This window comes from Passer domesticus, chromosome 2 (genome assembly GCF_036417665.1).
Source record: "Passer domesticus isolate bPasDom1 chromosome 2, bPasDom1.hap1, whole genome shotgun sequence".
Taxonomy (NCBI): domain Eukaryota; kingdom Metazoa; phylum Chordata; class Aves; order Passeriformes; family Passeridae; genus Passer; species Passer domesticus.
The window spans coordinates 116,781,247-116,797,656 of record NC_087475.1 but is presented as its reverse complement, the minus strand read 5'-3'; the positions used below and the strand labels follow the sequence as shown (position 1 = coordinate 116,797,656).

Below are 16,410 nucleotides of genomic sequence, written 5' to 3'. Positions count from 1 at the left end.
CAGGTGATGTCCCAAATTTGTGACACCATGAATGTAAGACAGTAAGCATTTTGTATGAGATATCCTCGCTGTGCTAGTAAATACAGTGCTGGTAAATACATTTATTTGTGTAGCATTCTAGCTGATCATTAGGTTCCCATTTGCTGTGCCTACTGCACTTTATTTCACTTTTCATTTTTGATTTAACTGCATCAACGGCTGTCATTATGTTGGAAAATTAATTCAGCATATAGAATGTGCAGTTATTACATGTGCTCTCTGAGGACAGATAATGTTATAAGTAGAATTAAGGAAAAAAATACCACGATGCCTTCAAAAGAAAATACTTTATTAACACATGGAAACATGTCTTAGGTCGAGCTAGAGGGGAGGAAATCCCTTATCTGCTAAAGAAACACAAATTCAAGTACAAAGAAATTTTAGTAGGTAATTAAGCTGATGAATGGTGATACTCATGGGGTCAGGGAACTGTTTCAGAGTATTTATATTTCTGAACTTGAATCTTGAAATACCTTGAAATATTCTTGGAACTTCTGGGAGGAACAAAAAAAGAGAAGCTTGGTTTTTTTACCTGAAACACTTGTGGTGTGAAGTAGGTATTGTAATCCTGTTACAACTTCATTTTAATTTATTCCAGTCTGTCAATCTTCCTGTCAGTTTCAAAGGTCCCTTCAATTTAGTTTAAACAAGATTTTAAGCAATTCTACCTGCATGACAAATTATTTGAACTATGTATGACAGTCTTTTAATGTCTCCATTGACCAACTTTTGCTCTCAAAGCAGAGATACACAGGTCATACAACAATTTTGAAGGACTGTATTAGTGAAAAGGGAAATGAATTTGACTGTTTCTTTACATTTTGGGGTTTTCTTGGTAGGAAAAACTATCAGAAAAGACTCTTAGAACAGTCAGGGTCAGGTTCCATGCCTATGCTGTGTTTGAAGAGATGTCAGAACAGAAACTCTTAGTGGATTATATGCCTATCCTTTCAGTGCTGTTTAGAGGGTGGCATAAAAAATAAATTGATTAGTCCTTAGGAAACTACCAGACTTAGGTTCTTTCTGAGACAGATACAAAAGTAGTATTTGTATCAAATGGTCTCTTAAATTTAGAATGCCTCTCTTTTACTGTATTTTCATTTGGTGCTTCATAGTTTTTGGTAAGATAGCTTTTCTTTCTTTGATAGGAACATAGCTTGAAATTAAGGTGTAGGTAGGAAATTGAGAGATTATGAGGAGGGGGTTTGTCTGTTTCTGTGTTTTTTCTAAGATGTTCAGACTTTATCCTTTAGGAGCTCCCTTTACAGACCAACCTAAACCTGCCTTTCTTTGGTGCTTAGTGACTCTAGAACTGAGAGGGGGCAACTCTTCATGCTGCTCAGACTGCTTAGATGCTTGTGATGCAGCCTGTGAAATCCTGTGCTTGGTGTTGGAGAGGAGCTCAGCCTTTTGTCTGAGAGTTGGACTGGATGTCTGGGGACAGTGACTACAGTGTCACTAGTGCCCACGCCACACTCTTGGATTATGAGTTAAAGTCACTGTTACATGACCTCAGCACATCCATCTCCATCTTCCTGTTCAGAATACACATAACACAAATTATTTTAAGGTGTATTTTGTCACCAGGCTAAGCATACCTGTTGATACAGGGATAACGTATCAAATGAGGTTTGAGCTGTAGAGCTTCACACCCATCAGGTCTTACTGTCATGTGAAATACAGATATTCAGCATAAATCACACAGGAACAGTTTCCGGCAAAGAAAGCGGTCATTGAAGCATACAATTAAAATGTTGGATGGCATTTGAAAAATTGCAGGGAGAGGTGTTTCCATAGCTCATAAAGTAATTACTTGCTATGTAAAGGTATTAACACAGTTGCATAAGTTGCAAAGATGAAAACTAAGAAAACTGCATTAGTTTTTGAAAGTTGCTTTGCTAGCTTTGGCTTCCTGTCAGTAAATGAAAGATTGGTGACTTTGTGCTTTGCATAGCAATAAAAGCATTTGAGGATGAAAGCACTGTACTATTAGGGCTGCCTAAAATTTGTCCATCCTGTTTGAATCTGGTTCTTAAATAATTGATGACTTGTAGACATGGCTCTTGTATCCAGAGCTCTCACAGGAGATTCATGCACTTACCAATACTATTTTCCAAAGGGTAATGGAATTGCTGTAGCATAGCTAAAAGTAAAATAGCATTTTTGAAGACATGTTATTGCATATAATATAATATATTGCATATATTGCTCAGCAACAATAAGTGAATGATGTCATTATGATGTCTGTATTGGTACCTGAATGTATTTTACTACTTAGTGGGGGGTTTTTTTGTTTTGTTTTTCTGGGGTCTTTGCTTTTTTCTCACATTTTTCCCTCTCTTCTGTTCTCAAAGAGTTCTAGAAGCCAGTATTGCAGAAAATAAAGCGAGTTTAAAGAGGACGCACCCAGAGGTATGGAGTGACTCTCCAAACCCTTATGATCGAAAGCGGCAAGACAACTGCCCAGTAGGATTAAAGAATGTCGGCAACACGTGCTGGTTTAGTGCTGTCATTCAGGTAAGCACTCTTCAATTAGCTGTGTGTATTCTTCATTGTGTCTGTTGGGAGGTGAGTCAGCTCATTTTAAGTGAATAATTTAAAATAATCTCTTTTCCTGGGAAGTTTAGGCCACTGCATGAGATGTTTTTTGTGCATTATTTATTTATTGCGTCTCTTAATGTGTCTATCCCCAAGTCAGATTGAAATGTAGAAAGTGCTGGTAGCATATATAAGGGAAGCTTCAAAATGTTTCCTATTAAGAAGTTGTTGAAGACAAGGAGTTGACTCTCTGAAGATACTGAGTGTATGCAGCTCATGCTGACATCAGTGACAGTTGTGTCTGCTACAGACTACCCTCCTCAGAATGAGGATGTGCACATAGCCTTCTTAAAAGTCAAGGAAGTCTCTGGATTACAGTCTGTTGTTCCCATGGGAAACTTCAATAAACATCCTGACCCTTGCTGGATCCAACACAGTGGGACACAAGCAAACTAGATTTCTGAAGGGCATGGGGAACAGCTTCTTGGTATGAGCACTCACGGTTCAACTAGGGGTGATGCACAGCTGAATCTGCTGTTCCCCAAAAATGGAAGAACTGAAGGTGGAGTAATGTGGGTACTCTTGACTGCAGCAACCATGAGAGAGTAGAGTTCAGGATGCTGCTGGGAGCGAGAAAGGAATAACAGGACCCAGACCCAGTTCAGGAGAGCAGACTTTGTCTTCTTCCACAAGTTGGTTTGTGGGGTTCCATAGGTGGAAGTGCAGAGATGCTTAGGAAAGCTAACAGCATTCCCTGATTGCCAGAAGAGTCTGTTCTGCTCTCAGGGAGCTCGTAGCCAAGCTTCACTGCCAAGCAGGCAGCGTGCAGGATCTGGAAGCAGAGATGGGCTACTGAGAAGACTGGAAGTGTTGTCCAGGCATGAAGGAATGGTATTACTAAAGTGAAAGCTGACCTGAGTTGGTGCCTAAAAAAGGTTGTCTAAGGTAACAAGAAAAGGTTTTGATGTTATACTGGGCATAAAGGGCTGAGCGGGGAGAATGTTGCTGAATAGAGCAGGTGAGGTATTCAGTGCCTTGCTTTGCCTCAGTCTTTGCCAGTGAGATCTGTCTGTAAGACCTCAGACCTGTACATAGTTGAGGGAACTCTGAACAAGGATTTGAGTGGGAGATTACTTGAGCCATACAAGTCCACAGGACCCACTGAGCTGCATCCAGTAGTGATGAGAGACAGTGGGAAGAAGTCTTAGCAAGGCAACTCTCTCTCATTTTTGCAAAGTCATGGAGAATAAAAGAGGTTTCTTGAGCCAGGCTTTTTAGAGCAGTGCATACTGGGAGGATGAGAGGCAATAGGAGTCATTGAGATAAGGAAGATTAAGCCTGAATTTAAAGAAGCATTTTTCCCATAAAGACAGGCAGGCAGTGGAGGTTGCCCAGAGTAGCTGTGCAGGGTTTGTCAAATCTTGGAAAGTTTTAAGATGCCTGAAAAAAAGCCCTGAGTAGCGTGGTCTGATCTCACAGGTCAGTAATGTGAGTAATGCTAGTTAGTTTAGTGTCCATCATCTTCTATAAATTCCAGAGTTGCTTTCCACCATGTACCTCACTGTACACATAGCAGTTTTGAATATAGCTTTCTTCTTACATAGATAATAGAATATGATGTTTCTGTTTGTTCATGCTTGCCAACTCTTGTTTCTATAACACTGCAAATCTCTTTACTGAGCAAACATGGTCGAAACTTGCTGTCCTTTTTCAATCACTTCTAAATTTTACTTTCCAGTGCAGAGTTGGTAAATTTGCAGTAACCTCCCTTCAGGCTGGAACAGAGGGTTGGCTCTTGTTCCTCTCTTAATTTTTGATTACCTTTTTTTTGGTACCTGGACTTTCCATCTCACCTCACTGGTGCTTAGTTAAAAGCTTTTGTTGAATGAATTCTTCCAAAGTGGCCCTGAAATCCCAGTAGACTGCATAAATTTGATTACTGTTATGCATGTTCTGCTTGACTTGGAGGTTTTTTGGTTTTGTTTGAGGTGGGTCATTTTGTATGTTGGTTTGGTTTTGTTTTTTTCTTTAATGGGAAGGATTTACTTACCTGCAGGTTCTGTTTAGGTTATGCTGTAGATAATGAAATTGAAAGAGTTCTTTAATTGTTCTATGACCCCACCCACCCCCACTTCCCACTGAAGTTCTTATGTTCTTGGGCTTCTTTTCTTCAGCATTTAGGAATCTAACAGGTATTTTTAATTTTGTGTTCCTGGAGATCTTCTGATGTTTCCCTTGTTCATCTCTCCTCCTTTCCTTATTCATTGCATGCATAGAGCTCTTTTTGCATTAGCAGAAACATCGTCCTAACAGAAGCAAACATTTTATTTCCATTAAGATCTTTATGGAGCTAATGTGACTTGGTGTTTTACCTTCTCTGTTGCATAATCGGATTTTATATTCCTAGCAGTTCCAAATCTAAAGGACTGATTTTGTGTGCATGTGCATTTCTGTTAAAGACTTTTTAATATAGAAAACTGAAAATCTTTAGATAAATGTTTTTATGGAAACTTGAATTTTCACTTTGTTAATCACAGAGATAAGAGCAGAGGGTAGAGAATGTAAAAACCTATGCTAGACCTATGATCTCATGTTATTTATACCCAGTGTGCAACTTTATACCTTGAAAACAGATTAGAAAGAGACCTAGCTAGTTCTTATGGTCACCAGCCATACTATTTGAAAATCTGTGGTGTCTGGAATCATAATGGCTTGATCCTAAAAGATAGTGAAACTTCTGGAGTTAGGTCTATGGAATGTAATTTAAGCAAACCATTGAAAGATTTATAACTTCAGTTGGTTGAAAATTTAGGTTGTTAATATTATCTGTCAGCCAGGAAGATTTATGTTTCAAGCAACCATCCCAGGAAATTTAATGCATGTTAATTTAGAACATTAGCTAATACCATACTTATGTATCCACAGGGCAGATTGACTACTTGGGTTGCATTGACTATGTAGAAGTATTTTATTTGCTTTCTTTGGGAGGCTTTTGTAACCTGACACATCACATAGGTCAACAATATCTAAATGTTAACTACTGTCAGTCACAATGATATATTGTGTAATATAATCTAAAACTAAATTGCAAAGAAAGAAAAGTCATCCTTCTATTTAAGGCATGCTTGTTAAGGAAAAAAGAGATTTTGACATTGATGCTTTCCTTTTGCAATGTATGTTTTTTATAGGCACCAATTAACTGACTTAGTGAAATGCAATCATAAATGGTTTGTGCATTTGCATTAGGAGTATGAAATTCCTGAAGATACGTTCATAGTGAGTGACATCAAAGTCTAACGAGATTCAAACATCGCTGGAAATGTTGCCTTCACCCTGTATTTATTTGTGCTGTAGAGAAAATGGCACATGTGGAAGGCATCCTCTTCTGCACAGGAGAGGGGAGTCTCTCTTCAGAGAGCTCCAAAACAAAGTTTTGCTTTCAACAGTTACATTCAGTAGCATTAGAGAGAACAGTAATACTTTTTTCACAGTGTAACTTCTAAAAATCTGCCTTGCTGTTGAGGACTTCTGACTTGATAATAACATGAATTTAAAACTGGGTCCCCAAGACAGTATGTCAGAACAAAACTGTATTAAATCATGTTCATTTCTTCCTTACCTGCCAAGAAATGAATCAAGTTCCTGAACCTTTTTCCTACCTCTTCTTGAACTTTTAATAAACCTACATTTGGACGGGAGTTCACCCATGCATGATTTTCCTACTGTTTAGTTAGAAAAACATTTATAAAAGGACCCATAAATCTTGAAGCTTTAGAATATTTCTGTGTTGGTTGTTTGTTGGTTTTTATTTCTTAATTTTTTAAGATTCTCTTTATTGTAACTACAATCTCCTGGTCTTGAATTAGAATTTAAGACATCAAGTTCTTTAAAGAAACAAAACAGAAATATACCACTGTAAGTTTTTACTTTTCTGCAGTAGATTTTAATGGCCCCTTTATGAAATGGTAACGTCACAGTTTTTCTTGGCTGTAAGAGTTTACATCCTGAAAATGGCTTAGAAATAATAAATTTATGGAGCCTGTGGAGTGGTTTCTTCATCCCACGCTGAGCACAAGTTAAGAGTTTTCAGGACATGGGACATAGAAAGCAAGTAAGGACAGGACATGGATGTGTTGTGGGAATCATGTCTTAGGCTTGCTGCTTGTGCAAGTTCTCCCCCAGATGTTTTGGTTTAAGACACTGCACCAGACAAACTTTATCTTTTGGAGTCCCAAGTGGGGTTCTGGTCGTGTACAAGAAGTAATGTCCTGGCAGGACCTGCCCTGTGGAAAATGTGCCATGGGAAATGCCCAGATGGTTCAGAGGATGTTGCAGTGTGTCAATGTAGATTTTTGTGGGAGAAGGAAAACGTGTGGGGAAATCAGTGAAAACTGTACTGTGAAAACTGCTGTTTCCTCTTTCTCCAGTGCCATTCCTCATATACCATGTGCACTCTTTCCCCCAGTCTCATGACTTCCAGAGGGCCAAGTTGCAGCTTCTCCTTTTACCAAAGGAGGTATCCCAACAGGACAGCTGGGGCTTGGCATCCCCACACGCCTTTCCCTGTGAGTCTGTCAGAGTCAGAAATTTTTTTTTCTTCAAAAGTGCATAGCTTGCCGAATGAAGTTAACAAGCATGAATCTCCAAGGGTGCTCTTTAACTTTTATTTTCAGGGTCCCTAACACCACTTCTGGAATTTTACTCTGTTGCATTGTGTTTGGGAGCAGCCTTCTTGTTTTCCTGATGTCAGTATATTTGGGGTTAGGATCTCCTTTGATCCTAGGCTTCTAGTTCTGGGAAGAAATGAGCCAACTTGGTGGGTGAGAATCAAGCATTTTCTTCCCAGTTGGTAGCTCAGCTACTTGCCAATATTGTTCTTCTTTAAAGCAGCCTACCACAAGTGTCTAACTTTTACATTGTTTTATGTTTCTTATTTGTCATGACGAATGGAAAGGATTGTGATGGGTGATGTGGTAGTGCATTAATACCAAAAAGCCTAGGATTATATTATTAAATGTGCACATTTATACATTGTACATGAGTCCCTTGCTTCGCTGGGCATAGTGCAGTGTTGTAGGCTGAAGAACATTCAGTGTTCAATCCCCATATAACTTGAAATGGTCATTGATGGAATATTTTCTTTCCACTATTTTCACTGTGGAACAGCCTGCTGCAGGGGTTGGTGGGGGATATGATATCAACTGCTCTGTAGCGTTTCATGGGCAGAGCAATAATGATGTTTGAAATCTAGTTTCTTGCTTTCCATTGCTCTGTCACTACCTCTGTTCCTCTGAAAAGTGAACCTGTCCCTTCCAAATTCAGTCATCCTATGATTTTTGCTGACAGGGTATTCCTTTTTCCTGCTTTTTGTGCTTCTGAGGTCTCTGGCTTCCTCAGGTTGGTTGTGTGATATTTCAAACTCTTACCTTACATTTAGTGATTTGTAATACAGCAAAATTTGTTGTGAAGGTGTGGAAAGCTTTAATGGATCATGACTTGTCATTTTGACTCATAAATAGTTGCTCATTTAATTAAAAGAAAGGATACAGGATGCATTGTTTAGGTGTGTTATTTAAATTTACATCTCTTAATTTGGGCAAGAAGTTGAAAACTGTAACCATGTAAGGAAATGTTGGCTGTGATTTTTTTGTCCTTTTTTTTTTTTTTTTTCTTGCTTTGACCATGTAGTAGAGGAGTGGTTGGATGGCATTTCTTAGTATGTGCCAAGAGACAAGCATAAAGTGAATTCTTCTGGACACATATCATACTTAGCTGTCTTCTGAATTGTAGTAATGTTCTGAGTTTGTTGCTATAAACAAGTAAATGTTCTCTAAATGCAGGCTGGTAATTCCATGGTGAACTGTTTGTTTAAAGTGTTGACTTAACCCAAGCCTGCTGGAGGCCTTAGTTTGACTTTCGAGCTCAAACAGTATGCAAGCTGTTTTCCATCTTCCTTGTTGCACCTCAGCCTTCTGAAGACATGATAGCTTAAAACTGCAATTTATACCTAGGTTTTCAGCAGTTTGAAATGCTAAGTGTTTGTTTACAAATAAAAATATCCTTTTAGAGGTACTTTCCAAAGCTTTTGAAACCTGGGATTGAATCTGTGATTCTCACTACCACTATACATGTAGGGTGGTTGTGCTGAAGTTCAGCCATCAGCCAGTGTCATATCTGTCTGTAAGAGTTTTTATTTCAGAGGGGAAGAGAAAAAGAAAACTCCTCTTCCTATACTTTCACAGTGAATTTGAACAGGAACCTGCTCAAGTCCCAGCTTTGAAGCTGATTTGCTCACTTCCATTCTGTCTTCCTTGCATGAAATTTTTTATAGAATGCGAGAGAAGCTTTTGACTGTGCCAAATCCTCAGTGTATAAAGAGGCACAAAACTATGTTTTGGGTGACTTCCTAATTTTTTTAATGCCTGTTATTAGTCTCTGTTCTGGAAAAAGGATTTACCACTTAGCAGGAATAAGACACAAACAGGTGGAGTGGGAGACAACTGCAGAGTAAGTTATAAGCAGGAGCAGGGTAGAAGGGAGCATTGTGCTCAGCAGCGTAATTGGTGCAGTATCAACAAGCAACCACTTTATGGACTTTGTTGTGAGAGAAAGTACTTTAAAGAATATGAACCAAAAAAAGGAAAAATAATCAAAAAATAGGAAAAATCTGGAGAGAGAAGTGATTCTCCCAAACCAAAGAATGGCCTGGGCTGGAGGGGGTCTTAAAGATTATCTGTTTCCAACCCCCTGCCATAGAGTGGGGGGTTGGAAGCAGATACTAAACATTAGACCAGGTTGCTCAGAGGTCCATCCAGCCAGGCCCTGAACACTTCAAGGGATGGGACCTGTGCCAGTGCATCATCATCTTCACAATAAAGAATGTCTTCCTAATATCTGATCTAAACCTGCTCTGTGAGTCTGAATCCATTCCCTCTTGTCCTCTCACTCCAGGATAGTCTCTCTTTCCTGTAGGCTCACTTCAGGTATTGGAAAGCCACAATTTAGGTCACCCTGAAGCCTTCTCTTCTTCAGGCTGAACAATCCCAATTCTCTCAAGATCTAGGGATATAGAGTCCAAAAGGCTTGCAAGTTGGTGAGAACTGGACTCAGCTGTCAGCTGCTCATGTTTTTGCAATATGGAGCTTTGGACACTAATATTCAATCAGAGGCATGCAAGAGTATTAAATCACTATTTTGTGCAATATTTAAGAGTACTTTAAACCTTAGCACTTCAAATATTGATAACTAGTAAATTTTAAATTCTTAATTCTATTGGAGGAAACATGGCAATGCACACAGATCGGACCATATATTCAATAGCTCTATTTTTCTTTGAATTATTAACATGAATCAAATGTTAACCCTAATAATACTCAATCCACCCCACTAAAACTGGCTCTATATACCTTAAACCACCAAAATTGTTTCTAAAATGAAGTAAGAACATAAATCTGATTTGTCATGTTGGTAGAGGCAAACTATTTCAAATAATATACTTTATGACATAGGGCTACATTTTTGTGTTTCATTATTAGAACAGTAATGATGTATTCACTATTTAAGATTGCTCTCTTCTTGTTACACAAAACAAAGGTAGATATGGTCTTGCCTTTGTGGCTTTAAAGAAAAAAATGAAATAAATAAATAAATAAATGTCAAACTGAAGTGCATAAAAGGCCGCAGATGACTAAATGAGGAAAATGGGTGTTGTGCTGTGCTAATACATGTGAGTTTTCAACTTTTACAAGATCATGTTTTAGCTAAATTTCAGTACCAAAAGGAATTTGTTTAGGCACTGTATAGGAATGCGTGCTTTTCTTTTTCCTTGCCAAGAGTTGCTTTTCAAGCTCTCCTGATAAGATATATTTAGTTTTTGAGTTCCTTCCTTCTGTCCTGTCTTCTCTCTGTCCTTCCAAGCTTAACCTTTGCAAATTCATTGGGAAGCTCTCTGCCTGTTCATGGTCTTATGAACTTCAGGTTTTCATGCAAACTTATATAAAGGTGATGCATTTTAAAAATGCACAGTTCCTGTGGACTTTTTTTGCCTTTATCTTGTTTTTTTTTTTGTTTTCAGTCCTGGAAACAAATACAGAATTGGTAGTTCTGAGAGCCAAAGAGAGCCAAATGTTTTGATCAATCTGTTAGTGAAACAGCTGGTTTTAGTTCCCAATGCTTACAAGCTTGCACGAGTCCACCAAGAGCCTGTCTGAAGCTCTGCAGCAGTTTGTTGGGTCATATTGTACCTAGACTCAGAAGCAGTGTTTTCCTACTCTCTAAGTGTTATTGGTGTCAGTAACTTTATTAATTTTAGGACTCTTCTGCTGGCTTTTAATGACCTGTGTTGCATGCCAGGCATTTATAGGTTTAATATACTGACTAATTTATATTGTTGCAGCACTAATTCTGTTTATATTCTGCATCACTGTTCTTGAGTGTTAAGAATTAATTTTTTACTCAGTCAACCTAAACTTTGGCAAGGTCCTTATGTTTGATAATCCTAGACTTTAAGGGGGGAAAAAGGGGTAAGCAGGGTGTTTTAAGGGAACCCCCGTCAACTTACATTCAGAAATTGTGTTTGAACTCAATATAAGTAAACATTACTCATGAAAATGAATGTTTTAGTATATTACAGTAGAGAAACTACAACTCTACCTAGTTCTTTCTGGTATGACTGAAAATACATCATAACCACCTATAGCAGGGAAAGCCACAATGTCTTGTATTCATTATTCAGTATTGTTAGTGTAAATGCCTTAAACTGAGACTGGATTTCTGGTCTTCTGTATTCTGTTCTGGTCTTCTGTATTCTGTTCTGACAGAATACAAGGCAGTATATAAAAATATGTTTAAGTTCATGGCAATTTGAATTGGTATAACTTCGCTTGGCTCAGTCAAGTTTCCAGATGACAGCTTTTAGATGGTTTAAATGCACTGGGGAAAAAACCCACAAACCCACCTTGTAGAGAGTTTTTCTTTCATGCATAAGTTTTGCATACTCTAGTCAACTGTAAAGGTATTTGATCAAGGACAGTAGATGTGAAGTATCCACCTTTTAGATGCAGCTTGTTTTCTTGCACTGGGACTCTTACACCTTCAGTGTAGCTGAAGCCAAGTGGGTGAGAGGTGAGGTGCTGCTCCATGCAGTGTGTTTGGAAAGCAAATGTGCTTGGAGCTTTAGGCTAGGGCCAGTGTGTGACACTGGGGCCAGGGACAGTCTCTGCTTTGTCTCTTGGTGGGTGCAGAAGAGCAGCCTCTGCCTCATGGGCCACTTACCCTGGGTGCAGGGACAGAAGTTGGCTCAGAAAACTGGAAAGTGTTTTGCCTCACCCCTTTCTGGCCTCTGGGGTGCTTGGCCTTGGGAGGTCTCTGCTGGGCTCCTTTTCATCTCCTTACCTCAGGAAGAACTGCAGGTTCCTCACTGAGATACTTCATGCACTAAAACAGTTGGTTTCAGGCATTTGTTTACATTTACACTGGGAAATTATCTTTTTTAAATGAAGGTAGAAGTTTCCTTAAGTTGATTTAGCTCTCTATAGGAGAGCTACAGCATGACACTGTCCTGTGTGCATTAGTGGTGTTAGCAGCAGATAAACTGTGAGGGTTCTGCTGTATCTCACAACAGCCATGCACATTGTAAGCTTTTCTGGCAAGAAGTTTAACAACTAAACATCTTGCATAAGAAATTTTGAATAGTACAAGGCTGAAGAAGAAAAGAGCAAATCGGACAATCCTCTTAATTACTCTCAGGAGATTGCACAGATGGGTTTGTTCAGGTCAGTCAGAAAGCATGGAATTATGATCAGTAGACTTCTGAATTTAAGTAACTGAATTTTTATGAAAAAACTTGTTGGATTGAATGCCAGGCAAAAATGCTTGAGTACAGTTTTCTGTATATAATTTGTGTGTTTGTATTATGAAATTGGCCTGCTCAGATGCTTGGCACTTTGATGGCACTTGGATTAGTTATGGAGAGAATTCAGCCTTTGGACATGATATTTCAGCAGCTGGTTTATTTTGTACATAAAACATTGCTATGTTTTGCTTGCTGAAGAGCCCACCACTGGAATGCTGTTACATCATGAGACATAACTTCAATTAGTATCAGCTTCTAGACTGACACTTGAATTAAATATTAACATTTTCTGTCCTTTGAGTAAGTAAACAAAGGACTCTGTTTTAATCTCCCTTCTCTGCAAGGATGGATTAAAGGGGAACAGCAAAATAAGAAAAAAGTTTTGACTTCTCAGTTGTCTACCTTGATTCAGCAAGGTCAGAGAGATCTTTTATTGGCTGATGTTTTGGATACTTTTTAAATCTAAAAAGAAGTGTAACAATGGTAGCCTCTTTGTTTTCTTAGGGATGCTGTATACTGTGGGTATGGGAAAAGGTTAGACTCTGTACAGGCTCTTTCACAAGGAGAATCAGGAACATGGCAGTATTTTACAACCTTTCTAAATTACTGGAATAAGTGTAGAGCCTCTTCACAATTTGTGTTTCACGTATTTGGCACTGTGATGTTAAAAACCTGTTAAACTGATGTGATCTGTGACTTAGGTCTTTACATAGGTAGGACAAGTTCTGGGATCAAAGTCTATTGCTGGGGTAAGCAAACTCTGCCTTTCCAAAACAAATAGCTAAGATATGTGATGGAGTGGGAGGAGAGTTAATTATAGACTGTAAACCAAACAAAATACAAATAGCAAGGCACATCTTTCCTGTGCTTCTCTGATGAGCATGTTTAAGGTACTTCAGATCTTTCCTCCTACCTTGTCTTCATCAGAATGCTCTTCTGTAATGAAGTGATTTTTAGTTAAGATGCTTTTTGTCTGTACAGAAAAGCAGTGCTACAGTTCCACAAGTTCTGAGGCCTCCAGTTCTCAGCCCAATGCACTGGGCCTTTACTGTTTACAGCCCAGAGTCATCTTGCTCTTGTACTCTCTTGGCTCCAGGCACTGTGGAGTTCTTTGCCTGCAGACACCTGTTTTCATGTCCTAGACAGACAGACACCTGTCTATTCATGTCTCCATAAAATGGGAATGTTATCAGTCCCTTACCTGCTAAGTTGTATAACCCAATTTCCTTACTATAGTGTGCATCCTTCAGATCTTGTAGGAATGGGAAGAGAGGACAGAATGCAAAATGTTCAGCTAATGCAAGTGGAATTAGGTTGCACATGCAGAGATGTACTCTCTGTGCACTGAGGAGTAGATGATAGAGGGCCTACAAGATAAATTTTAGATGCTAAGCCATGTTTCATGTCACTTTGAAAACTGACAGTTATACAATTCATAAAATTCTTGTTGTAAAATGTAATTTGCCTATTATGTAAAATTATTGTTCCTTTTATGTGATTAAATGCAGAGATATTTTTTATTACGCTGTTTTCTTGGCAAAAGTAATTGTCTTCTGGTGTAAATGTGTTTAGCAATACTTTGCCTTCTGAAACAAAACATTGCATATGTTTGACGCTTCATTTGTTTTGCTAAAGCTTATTTGGAAGAATTTTGTATAGTTTGTAAGTGCTTAAAGATTTTCTTAATTTTTTTTTTCTTTTCAGTCATTATTTAACCTACTGGAGTTTCGAAGACTAGTTTTGAATTTCAATCCTCCTGCAAATGCTCAAGATTTACCCCGAAACCAAAAGGTAAAATGACAAGCTGATTTCCTCTCATAGCTGATGAGGGCATTTCTGTCTTGTACTTGAATTTTGCACTGTTCTCTAGCTCATATCAGCGTGGGTTTTATATGTGCCAGTTAACAGTTCTCTCAGCTTCCTGTTGTGGATGTTGCGTAAATGGCATCAGCCTCTCAGCAGAGTATAGGGCAGGGTGCTGAGAGAGGCAGAGCATTTCTCATGTGAGTGTAGCTTGTCTAAGCAAATGTATTTTATTTCTGTTCCCTCCCACTCATGATCTGACATTGAGCTTTCATTTATTAGCTTGTCTCTTCTGTCTTTTTCAGGAGGTGATTATAAGTATAAATTTTCTCATGCTTATCCTGGTACTCATATAGGATTGGGGAGGGGAATACCTTGGCTTAGATTTCTTGTGGCTCCAGACTGGCAAGGGGAAATGATCCTGGAGTGGGGGACAAGATCAGGTTTTCTTCCTTCATGGACCTCCTTTGAGGACAGATGCAGTGGAGCCCTGTGGTTTCTATGCTATGAAATGGGAAGGTAGAAATGGAAAAGGGAGTGGCTTTATGAAGATGCTTTGTTGCCTGATTTTTACCAGGGATTTATAGAGCAATGAATTTTTGCATACCCCAAAATTAGAATGACTTAGGTTGAAAAGAACCTTAAAGATTAACTGCTTCTAGCCCCTGTGCCATGGACAGGCGCATCTTCCACTAGATCAGGTTGCTCAGAGCTCCGTCCAAGCTGGCTTTGAACACTCCCAGGGATGGCATATCCACAGCTTCTCTGGACAGCCTGTGCCAGGGCCTCACCACCCTCACAGTAAATTGAAGTGTTGCCTGTTGCCCCTTTCTGTCAGATTTAAAGAAGCAAGTGTGTTGTCAGCCTGTTCTTAGTTGTTTGTCCCTTCAGGATTCTTTGGAATGTTCACTATCAAAAGTAAGAGCTGTAATTAGAGAAGCAAAAGAAAGCAGACAAAGAGAAGACAGTGTCCATTTTCTAAACCTCTGGGTATGTTCCATAAAAGGGAAGTTGAATGTTCAGTCAGGCCTGGATAATTTCTCTCCTGCCCTACCCCCTTCTTTCCTCACCACATTCAAAGTGCAAGAGATCACTTTTTTTGGTTGGAAAGCATATTTGCATTAGGTCATGAGATGGTGTGAAAAGAAAACATGGGTAGTGTTCCCAACACAAGGTAGGGATGGGGCAGCATATTTTAATGAGAAAGATCAGTCATGCTTTACAAATAGTTGTACTAAATTTTTTAATGTTTATTTTTAGATTGACTTTCTGCTCAGTGTTTAATTTTTCATCATGTAATTTGTTTTAGTAATATCCTTCAGTACTCGGAAATTCTATGTTCATTTTTCAGCATGTTAAAAGCAATTGGCATCTAAAAAGTGGTATGAAATAGCTGATAATAAGCTGTTGGCTTCATAAACATCTTGCCCAAGCACTGACAATTGCAGCCAAATGCCTTTAGCCATTCCAAAGTGCTCTATTTTAGAAATTCTGACCATGACAGACAATAAGTTTGTGTGAAATGGTGTGACACCAGACAAATGCATGGATTTGGGCAGAAACCTTGCTTTCTGCAGGCCTGCTAGAAAGAATCTCTGGCAGTAGTTTGTGTCCTCTCCTTCCTTAACTTACATTCCAGAATGAAGTAGCATTATTACTTGGTGTACTCATCTGTCTTATCTACAGCTGAAAAAGGATTGAGAAGAGTTTAGGATAAGGGATTGCTGCACTAGTTGGAATTTAGAGAGATAGAAGACGTAAGCATGCATGCCCCCAAATATGGTGCCTTTATTTCTTTGTAAGTGAAGACAATTAGAGGCAAATTGATTCAGAGTTGTAATATAAGTTACCAGTTGACAGTAGAAAAAAAAGTAAAGCCCTGGAATTTACTTCCGACTGCTTAGTTATTTTAAAACTATTTTGCCTCGGTTTTGTTTTTGTTTTTATTTTTATTCCAATATTAATTACCATATGTGACTGACATTCTCCAGGATCAAATTTCTTTGCTAATAAAGGATTATGTTTTAATAATCCCAGATTTTGAATACTTGGGTTTACATCCTGTTGTTCTTCCAGTTGGTGGGAATTAGCGTTTAATGCTGGAGTCATGACAATCTCTTGATTTAGAATGAAAGCATGTGGTTGTACTTCAGGGAATGTTGCAGAGCAGGGTGTTT

At 38.7% G+C, this 16,410-nt stretch overlaps 1 protein-coding gene across 5 annotated transcripts in view; it reads left to right on the top strand.

The window, feature by feature from the left end:
• USP25 (ubiquitin specific peptidase 25) overlaps nt 1–16,410 on the top strand; it is an 87,779-nt gene that overhangs the window by 34,683 nt on the left and 36,686 nt on the right. For all 5 annotated transcript variants that reach the window (XM_064410891.1, XM_064410892.1, XM_064410893.1 and 2 more), the window contains 2 exons: nt 2,394–2,556; nt 14,135–14,221. In XM_064410891.1, the coding sequence (XP_064266961.1) occupies nt 2,394–2,556; nt 14,135–14,221 (250 nt within the window). The remainder of the gene's footprint in view (nt 1–2,393; nt 2,557–14,134; nt 14,222–16,410) is intronic.